We start from the raw sequence: 20251 nt of genomic DNA on the forward strand, positions 1-20251 counted from the left end.
ATGAGCTATCATTTGTTTTCTTGATCTTGGCCATTCTGACTGGTGTAAGATAAAATTTCAAAGTAGTTTTGCAGTCCTCTGATGACTAAGGATGTTGACTATTTCTTTAAGTGTTTCTCAGCCATTTGTGTTTCATCCTGTGAGAACACTTGGCTTAGTTCTGTACTAAGTTTTAAATTGGCTTATTTGTTTTTCTTGTTGTCCAGATGTTGTTTTTGTTTGTTCGTTTGTTTTTTTTAGTTCTTAGTATATTTTCGATATTAACCCTTTATTAGAATGTGTAAGTGGTAATATCTTTTCCCATTCTGTGGCCTGTCACTTTGCCCAGATGACAGCGTCCTTTGCCATACAGAAGCTTCTCGGTTTCATGAGGCCTCATTTATAAATTGTTGATCTTGGTGCCTGTGCTATGAGTGTACTGTTGAGAAAGTCTTTTTCTGTGTCAATGAGTTCAAGCTTACTCCCCATTTCCTCTTCTCTCAGATTCAGAGTATCTGAACTTAGGTTGAGGACCTTGACCATTTGAGTTTTGTGCAGTGATAAATATGGATCTATTTGCATTCTTCTACGTGCAGCCCTCCAGTTTGACCAGCACCATTTGTTGATGATGCTGTCTTTTCCATGTGTGTATTTATGACTTCCTTGACAAAAATCAGGTGTTCATAGGTTTGTGAAATTCCTTATGTCTGGGTCTTCAGTTCAATTCCATTGATCAATGTGTTTGTTTTCATTACTAATACCAGGCTGTGTTTTTTGTTGTTGTTGTTGTTTTTCTTTTTTCTTTTTTTTTTTTTTTTTTATCACTATAGCTCTGTAGTACAATTTGAAATCAGGGATAGTGACACCTGCAGCAGTTCTCTTACCATTCAGGATTATTATAGCTATCCTGGATTTTTTTTTGTGTGTGTCTCTGTATGAACCTGAAAATTGTCCTTTCAATTTCTGTGAAGAATTGTGTTGGAATTATAATGGGGATTATGTTGAATCTGTAGATTGCTTTTGGTAGGATGGCCATTTTCACTATTTTAATCCTACTGATCCAGGAGACTAGGAGGTCTTTCCATCTTTTGCTATCTTCTTCAATTTCTTTCTTCAATGTCTAAAAGTTTTTTTTTTTTTTTTTTTTTGGTTTTTCGAGACAGGGTTTCTCTGTGTAGCTTTGCGCCTTTCCTGGGACTCACTTGGTAGCCCAGGCTGGCCTCGAACTCACAGAGATCCGCCTGGCTCTGCCTCCCGAGTGCTGGGATTAAAGGCGTGCGCCACCACCGCCCGGCGTTAAAAGTTTTTAATTATACAAATCTTTCACTTCCTTGGTTAGTTACCCCAAGATATTTTTAAGGCTATTGTGAACGATAGTTTCTCCGATTTTTTTTTTCCTCAGTCTGTTTGTCATTTGTATATAGAGGGCTACTGATTTTTGTGTGTCAATTTTGTATCCTGCTACTTCGCTGAAGGTGTCTATCAACTGTAGTGGTTTCTTGGTGGAATTTTTCAGGTTGTTTATATACAGTGGTATCTGCAAATAAAGATACTTTGACTTCTTTTCCTATTTGATCTCCTTCAGCTGTCTTATTGCTCTAGCTAAGACTCCAAATACTATATTGAATAGATATGGAAAGAGAGGACATCTTTGTCCTGTTCTTGATTTTAGTGGAAATGCTTCAAGTTTCTCAATTTAGGTTGATGTTGGCTGTGGGCTTGCTGTAAATTGCTTTTATTATGTTGAGGTATGTCCCTTGTATCTCTCTAGTCTCTCCAGGACTTTTACCATGAAGGGATGTTGGAGTTTGTCCAAAGGTCCTTTCTGCATCTAATAAGATGGTCATGTGGTTTTTGTCTTTCAGTCTGTTTGTATGGTAGATTATATTTATGAATTTACTTATGTTGAACTATCCCTGCATCTCTGAGATGAAACCTACTTGATCATGGTAGATAATCTTTTTGATGTATTCTTGAATATGGTTTTTGCAAGTACTTTACTGAAAAATTTTGCATCTCTAATCAGAAGGGATTTTCTTTCTCTGTTGGGTCTTTGTGTGGTTTGGGTGTCAGGGTAACTGTGGCTTCCTAAAAAGAATTAGGCAGCCAGGTGTGGTGACACATGCCTTTCAGCCCAGCACTCAGGAGGCAGAGGCAGGCCTGTCTGAGTGTAAGGCCAGCCTGGTCTACAAAGCAAGGTCTAAGACAGCCAGGGCTACAGAGAGAAATCCTGTCTAAAAACAAAAAACAAACCAAAAAAAAAAAGAGCTAAGCAATGTTTCTTCACCTTCTATCTCGTGGAATAATTTGAGAACTGTTGGCTTAATTTCTTCGCTGAAGGTTTGGTAGAATTCTACACTAAATCCATCTGGGCCTGAGCCTTCTTTGATTGGGAGACTTATATTTACTGCTTCTATTTTAGGTGTCATGGGTCTGTTTAAATTGCTTCTATGATCTTGATTTAGCTTTGGCAGGTCATATATATCAAGATATTTATCCATTTCTTCTAGGTTTTCCAGTGTGGTGGAAAACAGATTGTTTTTAAAGTATGTCTTTATGATTTTCTGGATTACCTCGGTGTCTGTTGTGATGCCCCCCTTTTCATCTCTAATTTTATTAATCTGGATCTTCTCTCTCCATCTTTTAGATAATTTGGCCACAGTTTTTTTGTTTTGTTTTTTTTTAAAGGAATCAATTCTTTGTTTCATTGGTTCTTTGTATTATTTTTGCAGTTGTTTCTATTTTGTTGATTTCAGCCCTGAATTTCTTTTTAATTTTAAATTATTTTTTTAATTTTTTTTTTAAAAATTATTTCTTGCAGTCCACTTTTTTAGGGTGTTAGTTCTTCTTTTTGTTCTAAAGCCTTCAGGTGTTTTGCTAAGTTGCTAATATGAGATTCTTCCTTTTTTTTTTCTTTTTTTTTTAATGAGATTAATGATATTAATGATATTAATGAGACCAATGATATTAAGACACTTGACACTATGGACTTACCTCTTAGAACTGCCTTCATTGTGTTCCATAGCTAATTTGTGTTTTCATTTTCATTCAGCTCTAAAAATTAAAGTTTTTAATTTCCTTCTTTTCTGTCTTGACCCATTTTTCATTCAGTAGTGAGTTGTTTGGTTTCCTTGTGTTTGTATGTTCTCTGTTGTCGATACCCAGCTTTAATCCATGGTGGTCAGATGGGATGCAGGGGTTATTTCAGATAAATCTTGAGGCTTACTTTGTTTCCACATATGCGGTCAACTCTAGAGAAAGTTGCCCGAGCTGCTACAAAGGTATATTCTTTTATCTTTGGGTGAAATGTTTGGTAAATATCTGCTAGTTCCATTTCATTTGTAACATTAACGCCAGTATTTCTCTGTTTAGTTTTTGTCTGGATGACCTGTCCCACTATCACTGTGTGAGAGTCAGTATGTGATTTTACCTGTATTTTTTTTTTTTTTTAGTGAACTTGGGTGCCCTTGTGTCTGCTGCATAAATGTTTAAGATTCCAGTACCCTCTTTGTGGATCTTTCGTTTGATGACTTTCTAGTGTCCTTTCCCATCTGTTCTGATTAGTTTTGGTTTGAAATCTCTTTTGTCAGATGTGAAAATGGCTATACCTGCTTTCTTGAGTCCATTTGCTTAGAATACCTTTTCCTGCCCTTTACCCTAAGGTGATGTCCATCCTTGGTGGTGTAGTGTTTCTTGGATGCAGCAGAAGGGTGTGTCGTGTGTTCCCATTCATTTTGTTTGTATCTTTTTCCTGGGGAATTGAGACCAATGATATTATGATTTACCCATGAGCAGAATTAATTTACTGATTCCTGTTGTTTGTTTGTTATGATGTGGGGATTGACTCCTTTGATTGACTGGTCTGAGATTGTTTATTCCATATGTGGTTAACCTCTTCAGACTGAAGTTTTCCTTCTGGTGCCTTCTGTGGTAGGTAGATACGACTTCAATTTAGTTTTATTGTGGAATATTTTACTTTATCCATCTATGGTAATTGATAGTTTTCCTGGGTATAGTAATCTGGGCTGGCATCTGTGGTCTCTTAAGAGTTTGTAGAACATCCATTCAGGCCCTTCTGACTTTTAGAGTCTTCATTGACAAGTCAGGTGTTATTCTAATGGGTCTGCCCTTATATGTTGCTTTGTCTTTCTCTTGAAGTTTTTTTTTGGGGGGGGGGTGTTTGATTTTTTTTAATTTTTTTTTTTTTTTTTTTTTTTTTAGATTCAACATTTTCCTTGAAGTATCTGTTTCTTGTACCTTGTTTTCAGGGCCTGAGAGATTCTCTATTCCATTTCCTCTTGGTGAGGCTTATCTCTGATGTTTTTTGTTTGACTTCCTAAATTTTCATTTCCAGTTTTTCTCCCTCCACCCCCACCCTCCTCCGGAGTTGAGGACCAAACCCAGGGCCTTAGCAAGCGCTCTACCACCGAACTAAATCCTCAACCCCCATTTCCAGTTTTTCAGATTGCGTTTTCTTTTATTTTTGGTTGTGAGCCTAGCCTTTAATGGCTGAGTCATCTCTCCAGTCCAAGATTGGTTTTCCTTTAGTGATTCTATTTCAACTTTCATATCTTGAACTGTTTTCATTATTTCTTTCCACGGTTTCTTTGTGTTTTCTCAGACTTCATTAAAATATTTATTCATATTCTCTTGAAGGTCCTTGAACAGATTTATATTGCTGTCTTGAAGTCCCTGTCTTGTCTCTCAGGGCCTCCTGTAGTAGGGTAACTGGGTTCTGGTGAGGGCATTTTGTCCTGGCTCTCCACGTTTATCTTCTCGTACTGGTGTCTAGGCATCTGGAGTTAGGATGGTTGAGATCACTCTAGGTGCTGCTGTCTGTTTTGTCTTTGTTGGGTGGGTGTTCCACTCCTTGGCTTCTGTTGCCCTCTCTGGATCTTAAGAAAGTGGTGTGGCTCTGGGTTCCCTGGTAGAAGGTGCTTAGTAGAAAAGGCTGAGAGGAACTGTGGGAAGAGCTAGGGCATGCTCTGCACACTAAGAGGCAGGGTCCCCGGGGAGGGGGAGGTGTGGTGGAGGAGGGGCTCTTGCAAGCAGGCTGCTGCAGGGTCTGAGGGTAGGAATGGAAAGATTGTAATAGAGGGCAAGGAGGATAGTGGAGCAGGTGTGGCCCGGGGCTCCCGGGAGAAGACGTTTCTAGGTATCTGCAGCTGATAAAGGACTGGAGATAGGCTAAAAGGGAAAGCTGACTGGATCGGCAAGAAAGAGCTAAGCTGGGTTTCTGACTTAAGTGAGGTCCCCAGAGAATGGGAGGGGGAGCCCTTGCAGGCATGCTACTGGAGGGCTTGAGATGAGAGTGAGAGATCATAATAGAGACCAGAAAAGAGAGAGAGACTGAAAGTCAATACCCCCCCACACACACACACACTAAATAATGAGACCTGATAACTGCTGACTGTCACTAGACTTTGTGGTGGGCCTGTAGGCCAGCTGAAGGATGTGGGAATGGTTCCCACATGGTGTCCTGTCATCCCTAATCAGCACTCCCTCGCAGTCCTGCATTTGTATCAAAGTTGTACAAAATCTGCTGGACGTCCTCTTGTGTTTTCTTAGAATCAGGTGTGCCCATGTGCCAGGGGGAGCTGAGGCACTGGAAGACCGGTCACTACACTTTAGTCCACGACAACAGCAAGACTGAATTTGCCTTGGACCTCTTTCTCTACTGTGGCTGTGAAGGTAGGAAGGAGCAAGGCAGAGTTGTCTCCTTAGTTCAGGCAGGCTCTCCAGGGGGACTCTCTCCAGCTGATCCAACTCCTAAGTACTTTTCTGTGGCCATGCTCTCACAGTTCTAAAGGATGTTGGGGGTCATGAATTTCAGTGCCCCCAAAATCAGATTTATATCTGGGTGTGGAAAGGTAGACCATACCTTATTTTTTCCCTAAATCTCCAGCACAACTATGGGGTCTATATTTTTTTAATATAATTGCCCTTCCAGTATATCTAACATTTAATTCCTTTAATTTTCTTATTCAGTGTTACTTAGTAAGCCTGTGTTTCCAAGTTCAGCTGTCTGGGAAATGAGTCATGTAAGGGAAAGGGAGTCCACAATGGCAGATGCCGGACGCCAGTACAGAAGTCCCAGAGCCCTTGCTGTTCAGCACGCGTGCGCGTGCAGTGTGAGCTCAGTGCTGTTTGTCTTTCCCTTGTCAGGCTGGGAGCCAGAGTATGGCGGCTTTACTTCCTACATCGCCAAAGGTGAAGATGAAGAGGTAGGTGGCCCTTCTCAAAGCAAGTTCTCCTTTCTAGCTCTTGAAACAGTTCTGTTTTTTTTTTTTTTTTTTTTTTTTTTTTGGTTTTTCGAGACAGGGTTTCTCTGTGTAGCTTTGCGCCTTTCCTGGAGCTCACTTGGTAGCCCAGGCTGGCCTCGAACTCACAGAGATCCGCCTGGCTCTGCCTCCCAAGTGCTGGGATTAAAGGCGTGCGCCACCAACGCCCGGCGAAACAGTTCTGTTCTTAAGACACCTGGTCATTTAGTTACTCGATGCTTTTCATTTTGGTTTTTTTGTTTGTTTGTTTTTTGTTTTTGAGGCAGGGTCTGACTATATGGCCCAGCTCACCCAGGCTGGCTTCATACTTTCCACAGCAATATGCCTGCCTCCACCAAACAAGTGCTGAAGTTACAGGTGTGAACCACCATGGCTGACAAGAAATACAAAATTTATTACCTCAGCCAGTGTTTCTAGCTGATAAATCCACATTGGCCTGCCTTGTGGCTCTAATTTTACCAAAAAAAAAAAAAAAAAAAAAAAACAACTCAGCTTGCAGTAAAGCTTTGAAAGGAAAATCACCAAGTATTGTACCTTACTGACAACCTATGAGTTAAGAGGCTCATGCCCACTCACCTTTCTAGATAGTTGGGAAAAAATGCATTAGGTAAAACTTCTTCTGAGTGTTGCTAGTGAGGCAGAGCCTGTTGGAAAATGTCTTGACCTCTTCATTAGCTTATCTCCTAAGGAAGGATCTTTAAAAGGCTGCCTCATCCCCAACTTAAATCCTTGCCATGGAAACTACTTGTGGTGAATCGTTGCAGAGCTGAGAATGAGCTCTGCATTCTGATGTGTCTCATGTTTCCTGTTTCAGCTGCTCATAGTGAATCCAGAAAACAATTCTCTGGCATTGGTCTACAGAGATAGAGAAACTCTGAAATTTGTGAAGCACATTAACCACCGAAGCCTAGAGCAACAGAAAACCTTCCCAAACAGAAGTGGTTTCTGGGACTTTGCTTTCGTCTATTATGAGTAATAGGACTGGGCAAAGCCAGCAGCGTTCCTCAGTGCTGGGAAGCCTGGGGTCCTCGTGGAGTGCAGGAGGAAAGCGTGCAGGCTGACAGGGCCCTCCGCCAGGCTGTCCTTAGTGGCTGTGCTGCTGCACACCTGTAATGCAGCCCTGGGGGGCAGAGAGAGGAGGACCTCCAGTTCAAGGTCAGTGTGGGCTATACAGTGAGACCCCAAAACAAAACAAATCTTGGACATCCCATTTATGGAATTCATGATTGTCCTCAACCCAGACATCGGCCGCCAGCTATGTACTTATCCCTTGGTTATTTTGTTTTGTTTTTTTAAGCCCCCACCCCCACTGAATTCTTTTGGTTCTGTAGTGACTGCCTCAGCAACTTCTAACTTTGGTGATTTTTTTTTTTATTGTGGTAAAATATATATAACATAACATTTAGCAGGATAACATTTTTATTTTTGGGTTTGAGGTTTTTTGTTTTGTTTTTCTTTTGACAGGGTTTTACTATGTAGCCCAGGCTAGTTCTTAACTACTGATCCTTCCACCCCAACCTCCAAATGCTGGAATTATAGGAATGAGCCACCAGGGCCACCAGTTCTTGTATGTATGTATATATACATCTGTGGAGTTGAGCACACTGACAGTGCTCCAGACCATCCATCATTGCCATCCATATCCAAATGTTTTCTGTCTCCCCAAAGTGAAATTCCATGCCCTTTTAATAGTCTCACTGGCTACTGCCTCTTCTCTATTAATTTGACTCTTTGCCTCTTAAGTGAATCACACAGTATTTATCCCTTCATACTTGGCTTGTTTCACTTAGCACAGAGCCCTCAAGGTTTATCAGCGTTCCCAGTGATTTCTTTTTCACTCATATGTGGTTGTAGAAACGTGTATAACCCTGTTCATGTTGAGTCTGAGCGCTGTGGCTCACTTTCAGTCATGACACTGCTCCCCACCGTGGGCCGAGTTCCACCCTGACTCTCAGGTTGTAGACTCAGATGGGTAGTGGGGCTTGGCAAAGGTGTGGCTGAAAACTAACGTGGCCCTGGGAAATATGTGGCTGAGAAAGAAGACAGGCTGCTTACTGCCCTACTTATTTACTCTCAAGTGTCTACTGCGGCGGATCGCAACCCTTTCACAGAGGTCACATGTCAGATATCCTGCATATCAGATGTTTACATTACAATTCATAACAGTAGCAAAATTACAGTTATGAAGTAGCAACAAAAATAACTTAATGGTTGGGGGTCAGCACAACATGAGGACTGTGTTAAGGGGTTGCAGCACTAGGAAGGTGGAGAAGCACTGGTCTGTGCCTTCCAGACCTGGAGCTGTGGCTTCTGTGAGTCTAGCCTGCAGTGACTGTTCCTACATGCTGCTGGCCAGGTGTAAGCTTGTTGCCTTTTCCTTCTTCCTTTTGAAAGGCTAGCGCTAAGAGGCTGAGTCAGAATTACAAGAAGCCTTCATTTCCTTCCATTCTTTCTCCTGCTCTGCCCCAGGGGCTGTGACACAGCTCTTCCCACTGTGGGGTACGCACAATGGCTGCCAGATGTTCTTGCCCCATCCCACCCCGTGTCTGTCTGCTGCTTTCTCCATTTCTAACCATCCTTGCAGGTGTCAGTGTGGACTTTACTTATTAATAGAAAAGCACTGGACCTTTAAATTTCTCCTTCACACTTCTTTTTCATGTCTTAAATAAAACTCCATCCAAATACCATCTTATTGGGATTATATTGCTAGCAATCCATGGAGTCTGCTTAATGATCAAAGGAATTTATTTGGGGGTTAACTCACAAGACAGAATAAAGGAATTTGTCGCAAGATCCTGGAAGGGTGAGGCACGGTCCAATGCTGTTCTCTGGAGAGCTTTGCCCTGGTCTGTCCCAGCATCCAAAACCATGAGGTAGTGAAGAGAGAGCCAAGTACAAGCATCCCAGGTCTTAAAGGTAACACACACAAACACACACAGAGCGGCCATGCCCCAGGGGCATGTACCTCAAGGTCATAGGCAGGTGTACCAGTTACCTGCTACCTCACTAGGGGCAGTGCTTCAGGGCATGGCTCAAACAGCTCCCACTACATCATCTGTCTTTTACATTGATGGGCTTCAGTTTGTTTTCTTTGCCCCATTGAGTAAAACACATTTAACACTCATAGCTGTAGCCTAATGGATACTTACAAGTTTTTAGGTGTTCTGATATTAATCATAAAACAAAGTAATTTTTAAATAATGAGATGAGAATATCCAGACAACTTTAATTGGACCAGGAGGTAGAGGCAAGAAGATCAAGAAGTCAAGACTATCCTCAGCTACACAGTGAGTTCAAGGCCAATCTGGGCAATAGTAGATCCTATCTCAAAAACAAAGAGCTGGAGTGGTGGCCCATGTCTTTATCCCAGCACTTGGGAGGCAGAGGCAGGCAGATCTCTGAGTTTGAGGCTAGCCTGGTCTACAGAGTGAGTTCCTGGACAGCTAGGGCTACATAGCAAGTCCTGTTTCAAAAAAACAAAACCAAAGACTATCCAGATCTAGTTTCTCATGCCAGAGGTGATAGGCATTGTCCATGTATACTGTGTTGGACTCCATAGCATTATAAACCACATTGTGCTCAAGCGGTACTACCAATACTTTGTTGCTGCGGGTTAATTCTGAAGCTTGCCCTTTCTGAATTGCTGCAGACTAAAGGCAGGCGCGCTCTCTGCCCTCCCTCTTCCTCCCAACCCCCATCTCTGTCTCTGTCTAGGGTGTGGGACTCAGACCCAGAACTTGCTATATACCTCCAGTCATTCTTGTTTTTGTTTTTGTTTTTTCCTGAACTGGGTACTCAACTCTGCAGGCCAAACTGACCTTAAACTCAAGGTCCTCCTGCCTCACATGGCAGGATTACAGCGATGTACTACTACATCCAACTCCTTAGTTTTTGGTGTGTTCTCATGAGTGGGGGAGAAAGAATGAGTTTAGCTAACATTTTGTCAGTGGATTAACTCCAGGAAGACCCCGGGGAAAGTGTTAGATAATGAAAGTGTTCTGTGAGCCAAAGCATGTATCTCTTAGCACTATTCAACACCACCTAGCTTTTCCTGTTCTGGAGACCCGTGGCTGAATCTTACACTCTCCCCTTCATCCCCATATGCTTATGGTCTGTCGGCACAACAGGATCTTTACAAGCCTGAGTTGAAATGCCTGAACAGAAAGAATCCTGAAGGGTCCCTCTGTTTTTGCAGAGCCTCCTGGCCTGCAAGAACAGTAGGACCTGCAGTTGCTTCTTTTCACTTGTCACGTGCCACGTTATTGGTGTTTCATTGAGATCAATGGCATATGACAGTGAGCCCCTAAGTCTGCATACTCGAAATCGCGCATGGTCATGGTGATGAACAGGCCACCTGTGCTGCCGCTGCATGAGAGGACAGCGCATGCAGCTGTGCATGGAACGGTCGGTAGCAGCCGCCACTGTGTGCCCACCACACGTTAGCTGCTCAGGGTACACTGCTGTTAAGGCGCTACCTCCCACGTGGCCTCAGGCAGATCCGTCAAGGGTGTTCCAGAGGAAGGCATTACTTCCCCTGAAGACCACAGTAGAACAGAACACACAAGGGAAAGGCAGTGATGATGATGATGATGATGATGATGCTAATCCTAAGTGTGAGGGCCTGAGCCAGTGTGCGTGTGTCTTAGTTTTTAACAAAAATTTCAGAAAGTTTTTTTAAAAATTTGAAAATAACTTGAAGGAAATATTTTTGTACAGTTATACAACGTGAAGCATTGTTATAAGTCAAAGTTATAAAAATTATAGTTTACAATAAAGAAGTTCTATTATGTAAACTAAGGCTATTGAATATAGAGAGTATTTTTAACGTGTACACATTGGAAGCCTGAAAGCTTCCGCCTTGTTTGTTCAAGTACACGGTCGGTCGTATTTGCACAATGAACTTGCTCACCCCATGAACTCTGCTCCATTCTTGGTCCTAACTGATTGCTGCTTTGGGCAGAGGACAAAAGAGGAATGTGGACTCTTAGCACCTCCTCTCCATCAACGCTATGCAGTTTCTGTGTGACAGTGGCATGTCTCTTTTAGTTCTTAATAGTGAGCCTCTAGTTCCTTTTACTTTGCTTTCTTATTTATTGGTGTTTTGAGAAGGGTCTCTGTGTATACCCTATCCTCCAACTGCTAATATTACAGAAGTACACCTCTGTGTCCAGCTGTGAACTTCCAGTTCCTGTAACTCCTTTTTCCTCAAGGTGGACTTCCCTCCAAAGATAACTGCTTTCTATCCTTTCAGATTATATAAATATGCATGTTCACTGTTGAGAAATTCAAACTATGTTGAAAAACACAATGGTCAACTGCAATCTCGTCCTGTGATAACCACTTTGAGTGTGTCACTGCGTCTACCCTGCACTGTTAGGAAGCATGACTCCTCTTTGTACTCTCTTCCCTTTCTCCTTGGGTAGAGACAAACACAAGGTCCTGGGGCAGCCTTGCAGGCAGGGCTCCAAGCAAGTGATAAAGGCTACCACTCCATACAGGAATGAAATAGTTGCCTGAGTGGTTCCTTAAGCAAGTCTCTCTCAGGTCCTTATGAATGAAAAGCTGCAGCCAGTGATGCCTTTGGAGATCTGTATTCCAACTAATGCTACCCCAACTGACAGACCGCCTTGAAATTTGTTTTCCTTAATATAAATTTGTTTACACACACCTTTGGATGATTAAAAATTTTGAATGTCTGTATTTTTGTTTTTCCCCACAAAATAAAGATGTTTTGTGCATTTCTGTTATGGTGGTAATTTATAATCAACAACAAGGACCAGTATCTTTTATTTTTAATGAAAAAGTAAATACTTCATTTCAAATTTTAAAATTCACTTACAATTTCAAGGGGGAAGGAGATAAACTCATACACTAACTTTATATAAGAACAAGCTAAACTCTGACACCCTGATATTGTAAGGTAGTCACACTATTTCACAAATCAGCAACCTTACTATGGATATCAAAAGAAAGGAGACCGACTGTCAGATGGAACACCTGCCTTTCATTATAAGTCACCACGGTTTTCATTCCCAGCAGCCTGGACTCACCAGGATGCGACTGGGAGCAAATCGGCCTGGATTTCTGGACATAAACCTCTGCAGGCGCTTCCTTCCTTGGTCTTGCTCTCCTATGAAGGAGCAGTCCCCACCCGCATGATTCTGAAGAGTGTGTTGATATTGTTGCTTCGAATGGCATCCCGACAAGCATTGATCACCTGGTTCTTTGGCTTTCCAACTGTGTAAAAAAAAAAAAATCTGGTCAGTGTGTCCCAAAAGGGAAATTAAAAGTTAAGCCAGGCATAGTGGCTCATACCTTTCACCCTAGCACTTGGGAAGCAGAGGCAGACAGATCTCTGAGTTTGAGGCCAGCCTGGTCTACAGATCGAGTTCCAGGACAGCCAGAGCTACATAGTGAGACCCCATCTCAACCAGGGAAGAAAAAAGAAAGACATTAAAGGCCAGTTTGAAAACAGCATAAAACCAAGGTAGGAAAAGAGTTACATGAATTACTCACTTGTTACCTCCTAGAAAAGACAGAATTTAGAGAACTGAGATCATCATCTCAAGCCATCATCAAAGCAAGTCTGCAGAGATGAATCACAGCTCTCCCACTCCCAGCAAGGACGACTTGAGAGGGTGAGGCACTGATTCAGAACAGCAGCAGCGGCTCTCTGGCTGTGTTTCTGCCTCCTGTGGTTTGGCCTGTTCGCTGCACTTCCAAACTGGACCCTTGCCTCCTTAATTTTCAGTCAGGTTTTTTTTTTTGTTTGTTTGTTTGTTTGTTTTTTTTGCTATTTACTTCCTTTGGGTTATAAACTGCTGGGGTCCAGCCTTGGCTCAGGTTCAGGTCCTGAGGCAGGGAAGGGATGACGGCTCAAGGAAAAATTCTGATCACCAAGTGGATCGCACTCAAGTGGCTCCCAGTGTCTTTATTTATACTTTAACAAAGTTTTTCTACCGGGTTACATGAACAGCTTTATTATTGGCTCTTTTGTTGATGTTTTTGTTTTTGTTTTTTGAGATAGGGTTTCTCTGTGTAGTTTTGGTGCCTGTCCTGGATCTTGCTCTGTAGACCAGGCTGGCCTCGAACTCATAGAGATCCACCTGCCTCTGCCTCCTGAGTGCTGGGATTAATGGTGTGCACCACTACTGCCCGGCTTGGCTCCTATTTTTGACTTTTAAGAAATACATTGTAATCAATATGAGAGCCCCCATTGTTCCCCTTTGTGCTTCCCCAAATACACCTTCCCATCCCTTACATAATCTTATTCTAGTCAGAGAGTTCAGCATTTTTACAGCTTAACTAAATATTGAGCCAGACACATCCTGCTCTCACAGCACGTATGTCAGCTGGCAGCTACTTGTGGTTACAATGTTACAAAGTAATAGACACGGGCACAGTGCTTTAAGGACAACAATATTCAAACCCAGACAATTCTTTCATGTCTGCAAGGTATGCTTTTACAGAGTTCCCTTTTCTGCAAGAGGATCCCATGTCTCAATCTCTCTGCAAAAGGCAGACTTTGACAAAGCACTCTTTTCCATCCTACTATACCATACCAATATAAGCTCCTGTGTATGGTAAAGATTTTACATATTTTACATTGCATTTTTCTCAGTGGATCATATTAGATCCTATCATTGACTCCATATGCTTGGTGCCCAGGGAACTTTCTCTCAACAGTTGGCACAAATGTACTCCTGAGGCTTTTTTCCTTATTCTGTGTATGTATGCCTTACTCTCCTTTCCAGAACTGTGAGACATGGTTAATGGTTCAAGTGTTGTTTTCTCACATGTACCTAATTATCTCTGTTGAGTCAGCAAAGTTCCCAGGATTGAGAGTTGTAGTTAGTAATTCCAGATAAGAGACTTGAGAAGCAATAGTCCCCTGATGAATCTTAGGAGAAAATATTTGAGAAAGAACAGAATTTCCCGGGAAAACTACAGTTATTGCATGTGTGACCGACACAGTAAAACTAAAAACTGCCTTTAATCCCAGCACTCGGGAAGCAGAGCCAGGTGGATCTCTGTGAGTTTGAGGCCATCCTAGTCTCCAAAGCGAGTTCCAGAAAAGACGTAAAGCTACACAGAGAAATCCTGTCTTGGAAAAAAATAAAAATAAAAAAATAAAAACCACCCAAAAGAATCACCAATATAATGAGAGAAAAGAGCCTGCAAGCTGCACGGGTTTTGCAAACCCCTACGCTGTCCCGTGGACTACTGAGCCTTGACACGTAAGAGTCCATTTCCTCGGGTGCTTTGCCCCAGGAAACCCAGGGCTCGGTAGTTCGTCCGCTGATCCCACACTAGGCTCTATGGCTCCCAGTCAATGAACACTAACTTTCCCTTTAGAACAGTGGTTCTCAACCTTGCTAATGCTGCGCTCTTTAAAACAGTTCCTCGTGCTGTGGTGAGCCCCAACCATAAAATTATTGATTTCCTACTTCATAACTGTAATCCTGCTGCTGCTATGAATTGTAATGTAAACATCTGATACGCGACCCCCGTGAAAGGGTCAGAGGGGCTGCCACCACATGCTGGGAACCACAACTTGAGCAGCTACAGCAAGACCTTAGAAAAGGAATTTAGGGCTTGGTTTCTTTTGGTTTCATTTCCTTTTTTTTTTTTTTTGTTTTTGTTTTTCGAGACAGGGTTTCTCTGGGTAACAGCTCTGGCTTTCCTAAACTCACTTCGTGGACCAGGCTGGTCTCGAACTCACAAGAGATCTGCCTGCTTCTACTTCCTAAGCACTGGGATTAAAGGTGTGCCCCACAAGACTTTATTTTTTTTAAAAAAAAAATCTGTCTGGACAAAACTAAATCCCTGGGTCTGAGTGAGAGAAGGCCAGGTGCAGCCGTTATGGCGTGTTGAAGGCAGGCTGCTTTAGGACCCCCTGCGAGTTTCTACAATGCAGCCACAGCCTCCACAATCCTCATCTTTCAAAACAGAGCGGACAAACCCCGGTGCCAGGGACAGACTCACCACGGAGGCGGCCTGCTCTTTGGATCGCTTGGTTCACTGCCTTCAGGTTTCCTAGCAGTTCTGTGTGGTTGTTACATCGAATCTTATAGCCGTTTAGCAAATCTTTATTAAGGTCATAGAGTTCCATATAACGATTCTTCATTGTTTTCCTGTGTAAATCAACAGAAACCTACCATTAACATTTAACAGACTTTTTAGTCACATTAAGAAAGGAAACAGCTAGGCATGATGACACACATCTGTTAATCCCAGCACTTGCCAGGCTGAGGCAAGAGGATTATAAATTCAAAGCCAGCCTGGGCCACCAATGAGATGCTGTCTCAAAAGAAGAGAGGGAAGGAAGGAAAAATACATTTTTAGTTGTATCTTCATAGAATAATTACTGAAGTTTGCTTTGAAAACATCCAAAAGTTCCCATCAAAATAGCATTTTTCACCGGGCAGTGGTGGCGCACGCCTTTAATCCCAGCACTCAGGAGGCAGAGCCAGGTGGCTCTCTGTGAGTTCAAGGTTAGCCTGGTCTACAAAGTGAGTTCCAGGAAAGGCACAAAGCTACACAGAGAAACCCTATCTCAAAAAATAAAAACAAAAACAAAAAAAAAGCCTTTTTCTTCCAGATAAATAGAAAACAAGAGAGCATTCTGAGTAATTGGGCTATGACTTGTTTAGATTTAGAAGCCTATCCCTGCTTGGCTGGTATTCTTTAGGTTTCAAATTTAGTAATTTATTAGATAAAGAGGCTTATTAATAAAATATTTCTAGAGAACAGACTCAGCTTCATATTTTATAAAGTTTAAAAAAAAACATGGGCCAAAGAGGTGATTCGGTGGATAAGGGTCCTTGTTACCAAGCCTGATAATTTGAGTTCAATCCCCAGAACCCACAAGAAACAGCTCTTGCAAGTTGTCCTCTGACCTCTACACAATGCACAGTAGCATGCACACACACAAAGTAAATGAATGTAAAAGAAAAGTTTAAAACACACAAAATATTCCTAAACACAATGAAAATGATTTAAGTAAAAATGCTGAACTGAAACTCATGAGTGATGAGTACAAATGGTTCTTTCTCTGCAAATGTGGCATCTTCTTATAACATATGCAGCTTTAGTTTTTAAGGAAAAAAAAAACTCTTCAGTTCTTTTTCTCATCTTGCTACATACTTACTATATAAACCAGCAGTCTTATTCCAAGAGAAGTAAAATGCATGTCTAAACCAGGTGGAGGTGGTGCACCCTTTAATCCCAGTGGAGTCAGGCGAATCACTGAGTTCAAGGCCAGCCTGGTCTACAGAGTGAGTTCCAGGACAGCCAGGGCTACATAGAGAAACCCTGTCTCGGGGTGGGGTGGGGGGTGTGGGGGGAGAGGCATGTCTATAAAAACCCTGTATGAAAAATGTAACCACCAAAGTTAGGGAACACTGATATCCACCCCCTGGGGAAGAGGTAAACTGACCACCACATGTCTCTGTGTGGCACAGTAGTAAGCAATAAAGAAGGAAAAAAACTGCTGACACATGCAACAACATGGATAAACCTCAAAGGCACGATGGTAAGTGGAAAAAAGCCCAACTGAAAAGGTTACATGGTATGAGGAAAGGGTAAAACTGCAGGGTAAGAAATGGACCCTGGGGACGAGGAAGGAAGAGGTATCGAAACAGAAACCCAAAGGAATAAACGTCCCACACGCTGATCTTAGCAGTAATCAGGGAAGTTTCTGTGAACTGACTTCTATATGCATATTACAAGTTATATATCAACTATATTTACATAAATTAAAATGCACATGTATGTGTGTGAGTGTGTGTATGTGTGTGAGAGAGAGACAGAGACAGACAGAATCTGCAAGGGAGGCACAAACGATTCTGAGAACATGGAGACTTGTGCACACTTCATTCCTCCAGAACTCCACCTGTGCAAACCAAATGCTAAGGATATCAGTGTCAGAGAAACAAAAGCATGAGCTAGAGACCCAGATGTAGTTGGCTATCAAAAGCAAAACTCTACTTCCATTACAGGACACATCTGGAAATTCTTTTTTCTGTTTGTTTTTGTTTTTCAAGACAGGGTTTCTCTGTGTATCCCTGGCTGTCCTGGAACTTGCTCTGTAGACCAGGCTGGCCTCAAACTCAGTCCACCTGCTTCTGCCTCCTGAATTAAAGGTGTGCACTACCGGTCACATCTGGAAATTCTTAAGTAGCATTTTATAAAATAAATTGTGCATTAACACAGAAAACTATAATTATAGAAAATGCAATGTAAAACAAAGCTACTATTTATAATAAAGAATAGATAATACTTAGGCTCAAACTTAACATGGAAAAAATGGCTACAAGACAATTTGTTGTTATTGTTTTGGTTTTTAGCTTCTTGACACAAGGTTTCTCTGTGTAGCCCAATCTGTGCTGAAACTCACTCTGTAGAACAGGCTGGCCTCGAACTCAGAGCTCCGCCTGCCTCTGCCTTCCAAGTGCTGGGATTAAAGGCGTGCGCCACCACCACCTCGTGGCCCACTGCCCGGCACAAGAACAGGTTTTAGAGACAAGACTAAAAAACCTTGAAGTAGCTGATACCAAACGAAGGAAGCCTCAGAGCACTCCTGAGAGACAAACAGGACTGGAACAAATAAAAAGCCATCCTACCCTGTACTGTATTCCTGGCTAATGTAACACCATTTTAATGTCACTTCCAAAATTAATAAATCTAAAACTAGTAATACTTTTTCTCCATAATTAGAATCACCAAAGTTGCACAGAGCAAGTGACCAAGGAGGATGAAGCCCGCAGGACCTGTAGTCACACATACACCCCATCCCCACCCCTGCACGCGGGAGGTCCAAGGCAGGAGGACTGAGTGTGAGGCTGGTTACTATCCAGAAGAATTGAGGTCAGGATCTTTAAAAGGCTAGCACCGTGTGTGTGTGTGTGTGTGTGTGTGTGTGTGTGTGTGTGTGTGTGTGTGTGTAAGAGAGAGAGAGAGACGAGCACGAGCACATAGGCCAGGCCGAGCTCTTCTCTCCCCTTTGGACTTGGATGGTGCAGATGGCTCACGTGGCAAGAGCAGCGTGGGACAGGACCTTAGCCTTCCAGAACCCTGTGGTGATTCCCCTATTGTTTAGTGAGTTGTCTTTTCTGATTTATATCCTAATAAATTCCTTATAACTCTTAAGCAGACTCTCCTGGATTTCTTGCTATAGAGATCTGCTATGATTTTGATACAGTTTAAGTGTGCCCTCCAAAGGTCCTCGGTGTGTTAATATTAAGAGGTAGTAGGATCTTTTAAACAGTATAGTATAAGGTCATTAGGTCACTAAGGGTTCTGCCTTTGAAAAGGATTAAGAAGGTCTCATTGGATATCACTGGATCTCAGTTTTCTCAAGAGAACTGCTATAAAAGAGAAAGATGAGTCTGTCTGGCTTCCAGTGTTGCTATGCAATGTCTTGCTCTTGCATGTACTCCTGCCATGATGCCATCCAGCACTGGGCAATACAGTCAGGAAGGCCCTCACCAGGACCAGTGCAGCGTTATTTGGACTTTGTGCCTCCAAAACCTAAATGAACCATTTTTCTTTATACCTTATTCAGTCTTAGGCATTTTATTATAGCAATGGGAAGCAGACAATACAGGATTCTTATAAAAATGTCTTTATGAATATTGTGTAAATATGCATGCTATAATGAGCATAGATTTCTCTACGCCTTACACTGAAAGCAAAATTGCTGGGTCAGAGAGTACGTGTTCTGTTTTACCAATAATGCCAACTTATTTTCCACAGTAACCAAATCAATGTAGACTCCACCCAGCAGCATCTCAGAGTTCCTACTCCTTATCGCTCACTTGTTTCACTGTGCATTTATCCTGATAGACCCTAACCCTTCAGGCTTACACACACCCCCAAGCCCCAGGAGAATGAGGAACTAAAAAGCTAGTACCAAGGGCAAACTGACTCATCTACCCCTGCCACAATGTAACAATGTAAAGAGATTTCTATTAAGAGATGCGACTGGGATAATTGCAAGTGTTCCAGGAAGGACCACTGTGACCTTTGTGTAGCTTTCACTCCCACCCTGATACCCTCCTTGAGGTTTCGGGAAGAATGTGCATGCGGACGTGACTGTACCCACTTTTTGATCAGACCATGATCTTGTGAAATTAGCCTCTAGACATAAATCAATCGAAATGAAATTGTATGGGAATTGTAATCTTGTGGCTTTTGTGGGTTTTTCCTTTAAAAGTACCTGTGTGGCTGCAGTAGGATGCGACTCTTGCTCTCAGGACAGGAGTGGCCCAACTGTACAGCCGCATCAATAAACCTCTTGCTGTTTGCATCAACTGGACCAGAGTCTGGGTTCTTGGGGCGCCCACTCGAGAAGGCAGTACCCTGGGTCTGGGGTCTGGGGTCTATCAATCCCAGCTATGGTAAATACTCACATGTCCCGCATCAGACGAGCATCCTCAGCTCTGACCAGCAAACTTCGGATGAGATTAGAATTATCAGCCATGTCAGCACTGAGCTTTTGATGCACTGAATGATACTCGTCCACCTGGAGACCAAGAACACTCAGAAATTAACAAGATTCCCAAACCTCTGGAAAGCCTAGAGGACTGAGAAGACACTGCCTGCCATATACAGAGCCCCTCCTACTCAGCCATACCATCTTAAGTACCCTACATTCACCTCCTTTAAACAAACAGTCTACACTACCTTCAGTGATGACACCCCAGGTTAGACCTCCTGTGTCAGCATCAAGAGTCCAAGCAACATAAGGTTTTAGTGATTCATGATGATGACAGTGGGATTCTGGCTTCTGGGAGGGTCTTACCTTGGGAGGGGCAGTGTAATACTACAAACTGAACCTTGGGCAGCAAGTGCTCCAACACAGCCCCTGCCTGCCCCAAGAGTGTCGCTTTACACTGCAGCGGATCATAAGCCTTATTTTCTTTTTATAATTTTGAATTTGGGCTTTTGGAAAGGAATGATCTCAAGACCAAAGTGGAAACAGCAGATTA

General features: G+C 42.5%; 2 protein-coding genes across 5 annotated transcripts in view; one reads left to right on the top strand and one right to left on the bottom strand.

Moving 5' to 3' along the window:
- The window catches only part of Ogfod1 (2-oxoglutarate and iron dependent oxygenase domain containing 1), a 71749-nt gene that overhangs the window by 50047 nt on the left and 1451 nt on the right, over positions 1 to 20251 (top strand). For 2 of the 4 annotated variants that reach the window (XM_037206090.1, XM_028871483.2), the window contains exons 11-13: positions 5548 to 5670; positions 6145 to 6203; positions 7075 to 9472. In XM_037206090.1, the coding sequence (XP_037061985.1) occupies positions 5548 to 5670; positions 6145 to 6203; positions 7075 to 7236 (344 nt within the window). In that variant the 3' untranslated portion in view covers positions 7237 to 9472. Of the gene's footprint in view, positions 1 to 5547; positions 5671 to 6144; positions 6253 to 6439; positions 6706 to 7074; positions 9473 to 20251 lie in introns of those variants that run through there. The other 2 variants (XM_028871484.2, XM_037206089.1) reach the window with 2 other exon arrangements.
- Bbs2 (Bardet-Biedl syndrome 2) overlaps positions 12014 to 20251 on the bottom strand; it is a 40098-nt gene continuing 31860 nt past the window's right edge. The window contains exons 15-17 of the mRNA XM_028871482.2: positions 19673 to 19785; positions 15246 to 15394; positions 12014 to 12497 (exon numbers count right to left, since the gene is read on the bottom strand). Of these exons, the coding sequence (XP_028727315.1) occupies positions 12391 to 12497; positions 15246 to 15394; positions 19673 to 19785 (369 nt within the window). The 3' untranslated portion in view covers positions 12014 to 12390. The remainder of the gene's footprint in view (positions 12498 to 15245; positions 15395 to 19672; positions 19786 to 20251) is intronic.

The sequence above is a fragment of the Peromyscus leucopus genome, chromosome 5, assembly GCF_004664715.2.
Source record: "Peromyscus leucopus breed LL Stock chromosome 5, UCI_PerLeu_2.1, whole genome shotgun sequence".
Classification (NCBI taxonomy): Eukaryota; Metazoa; Chordata; class Mammalia; order Rodentia; family Cricetidae; genus Peromyscus; species Peromyscus leucopus.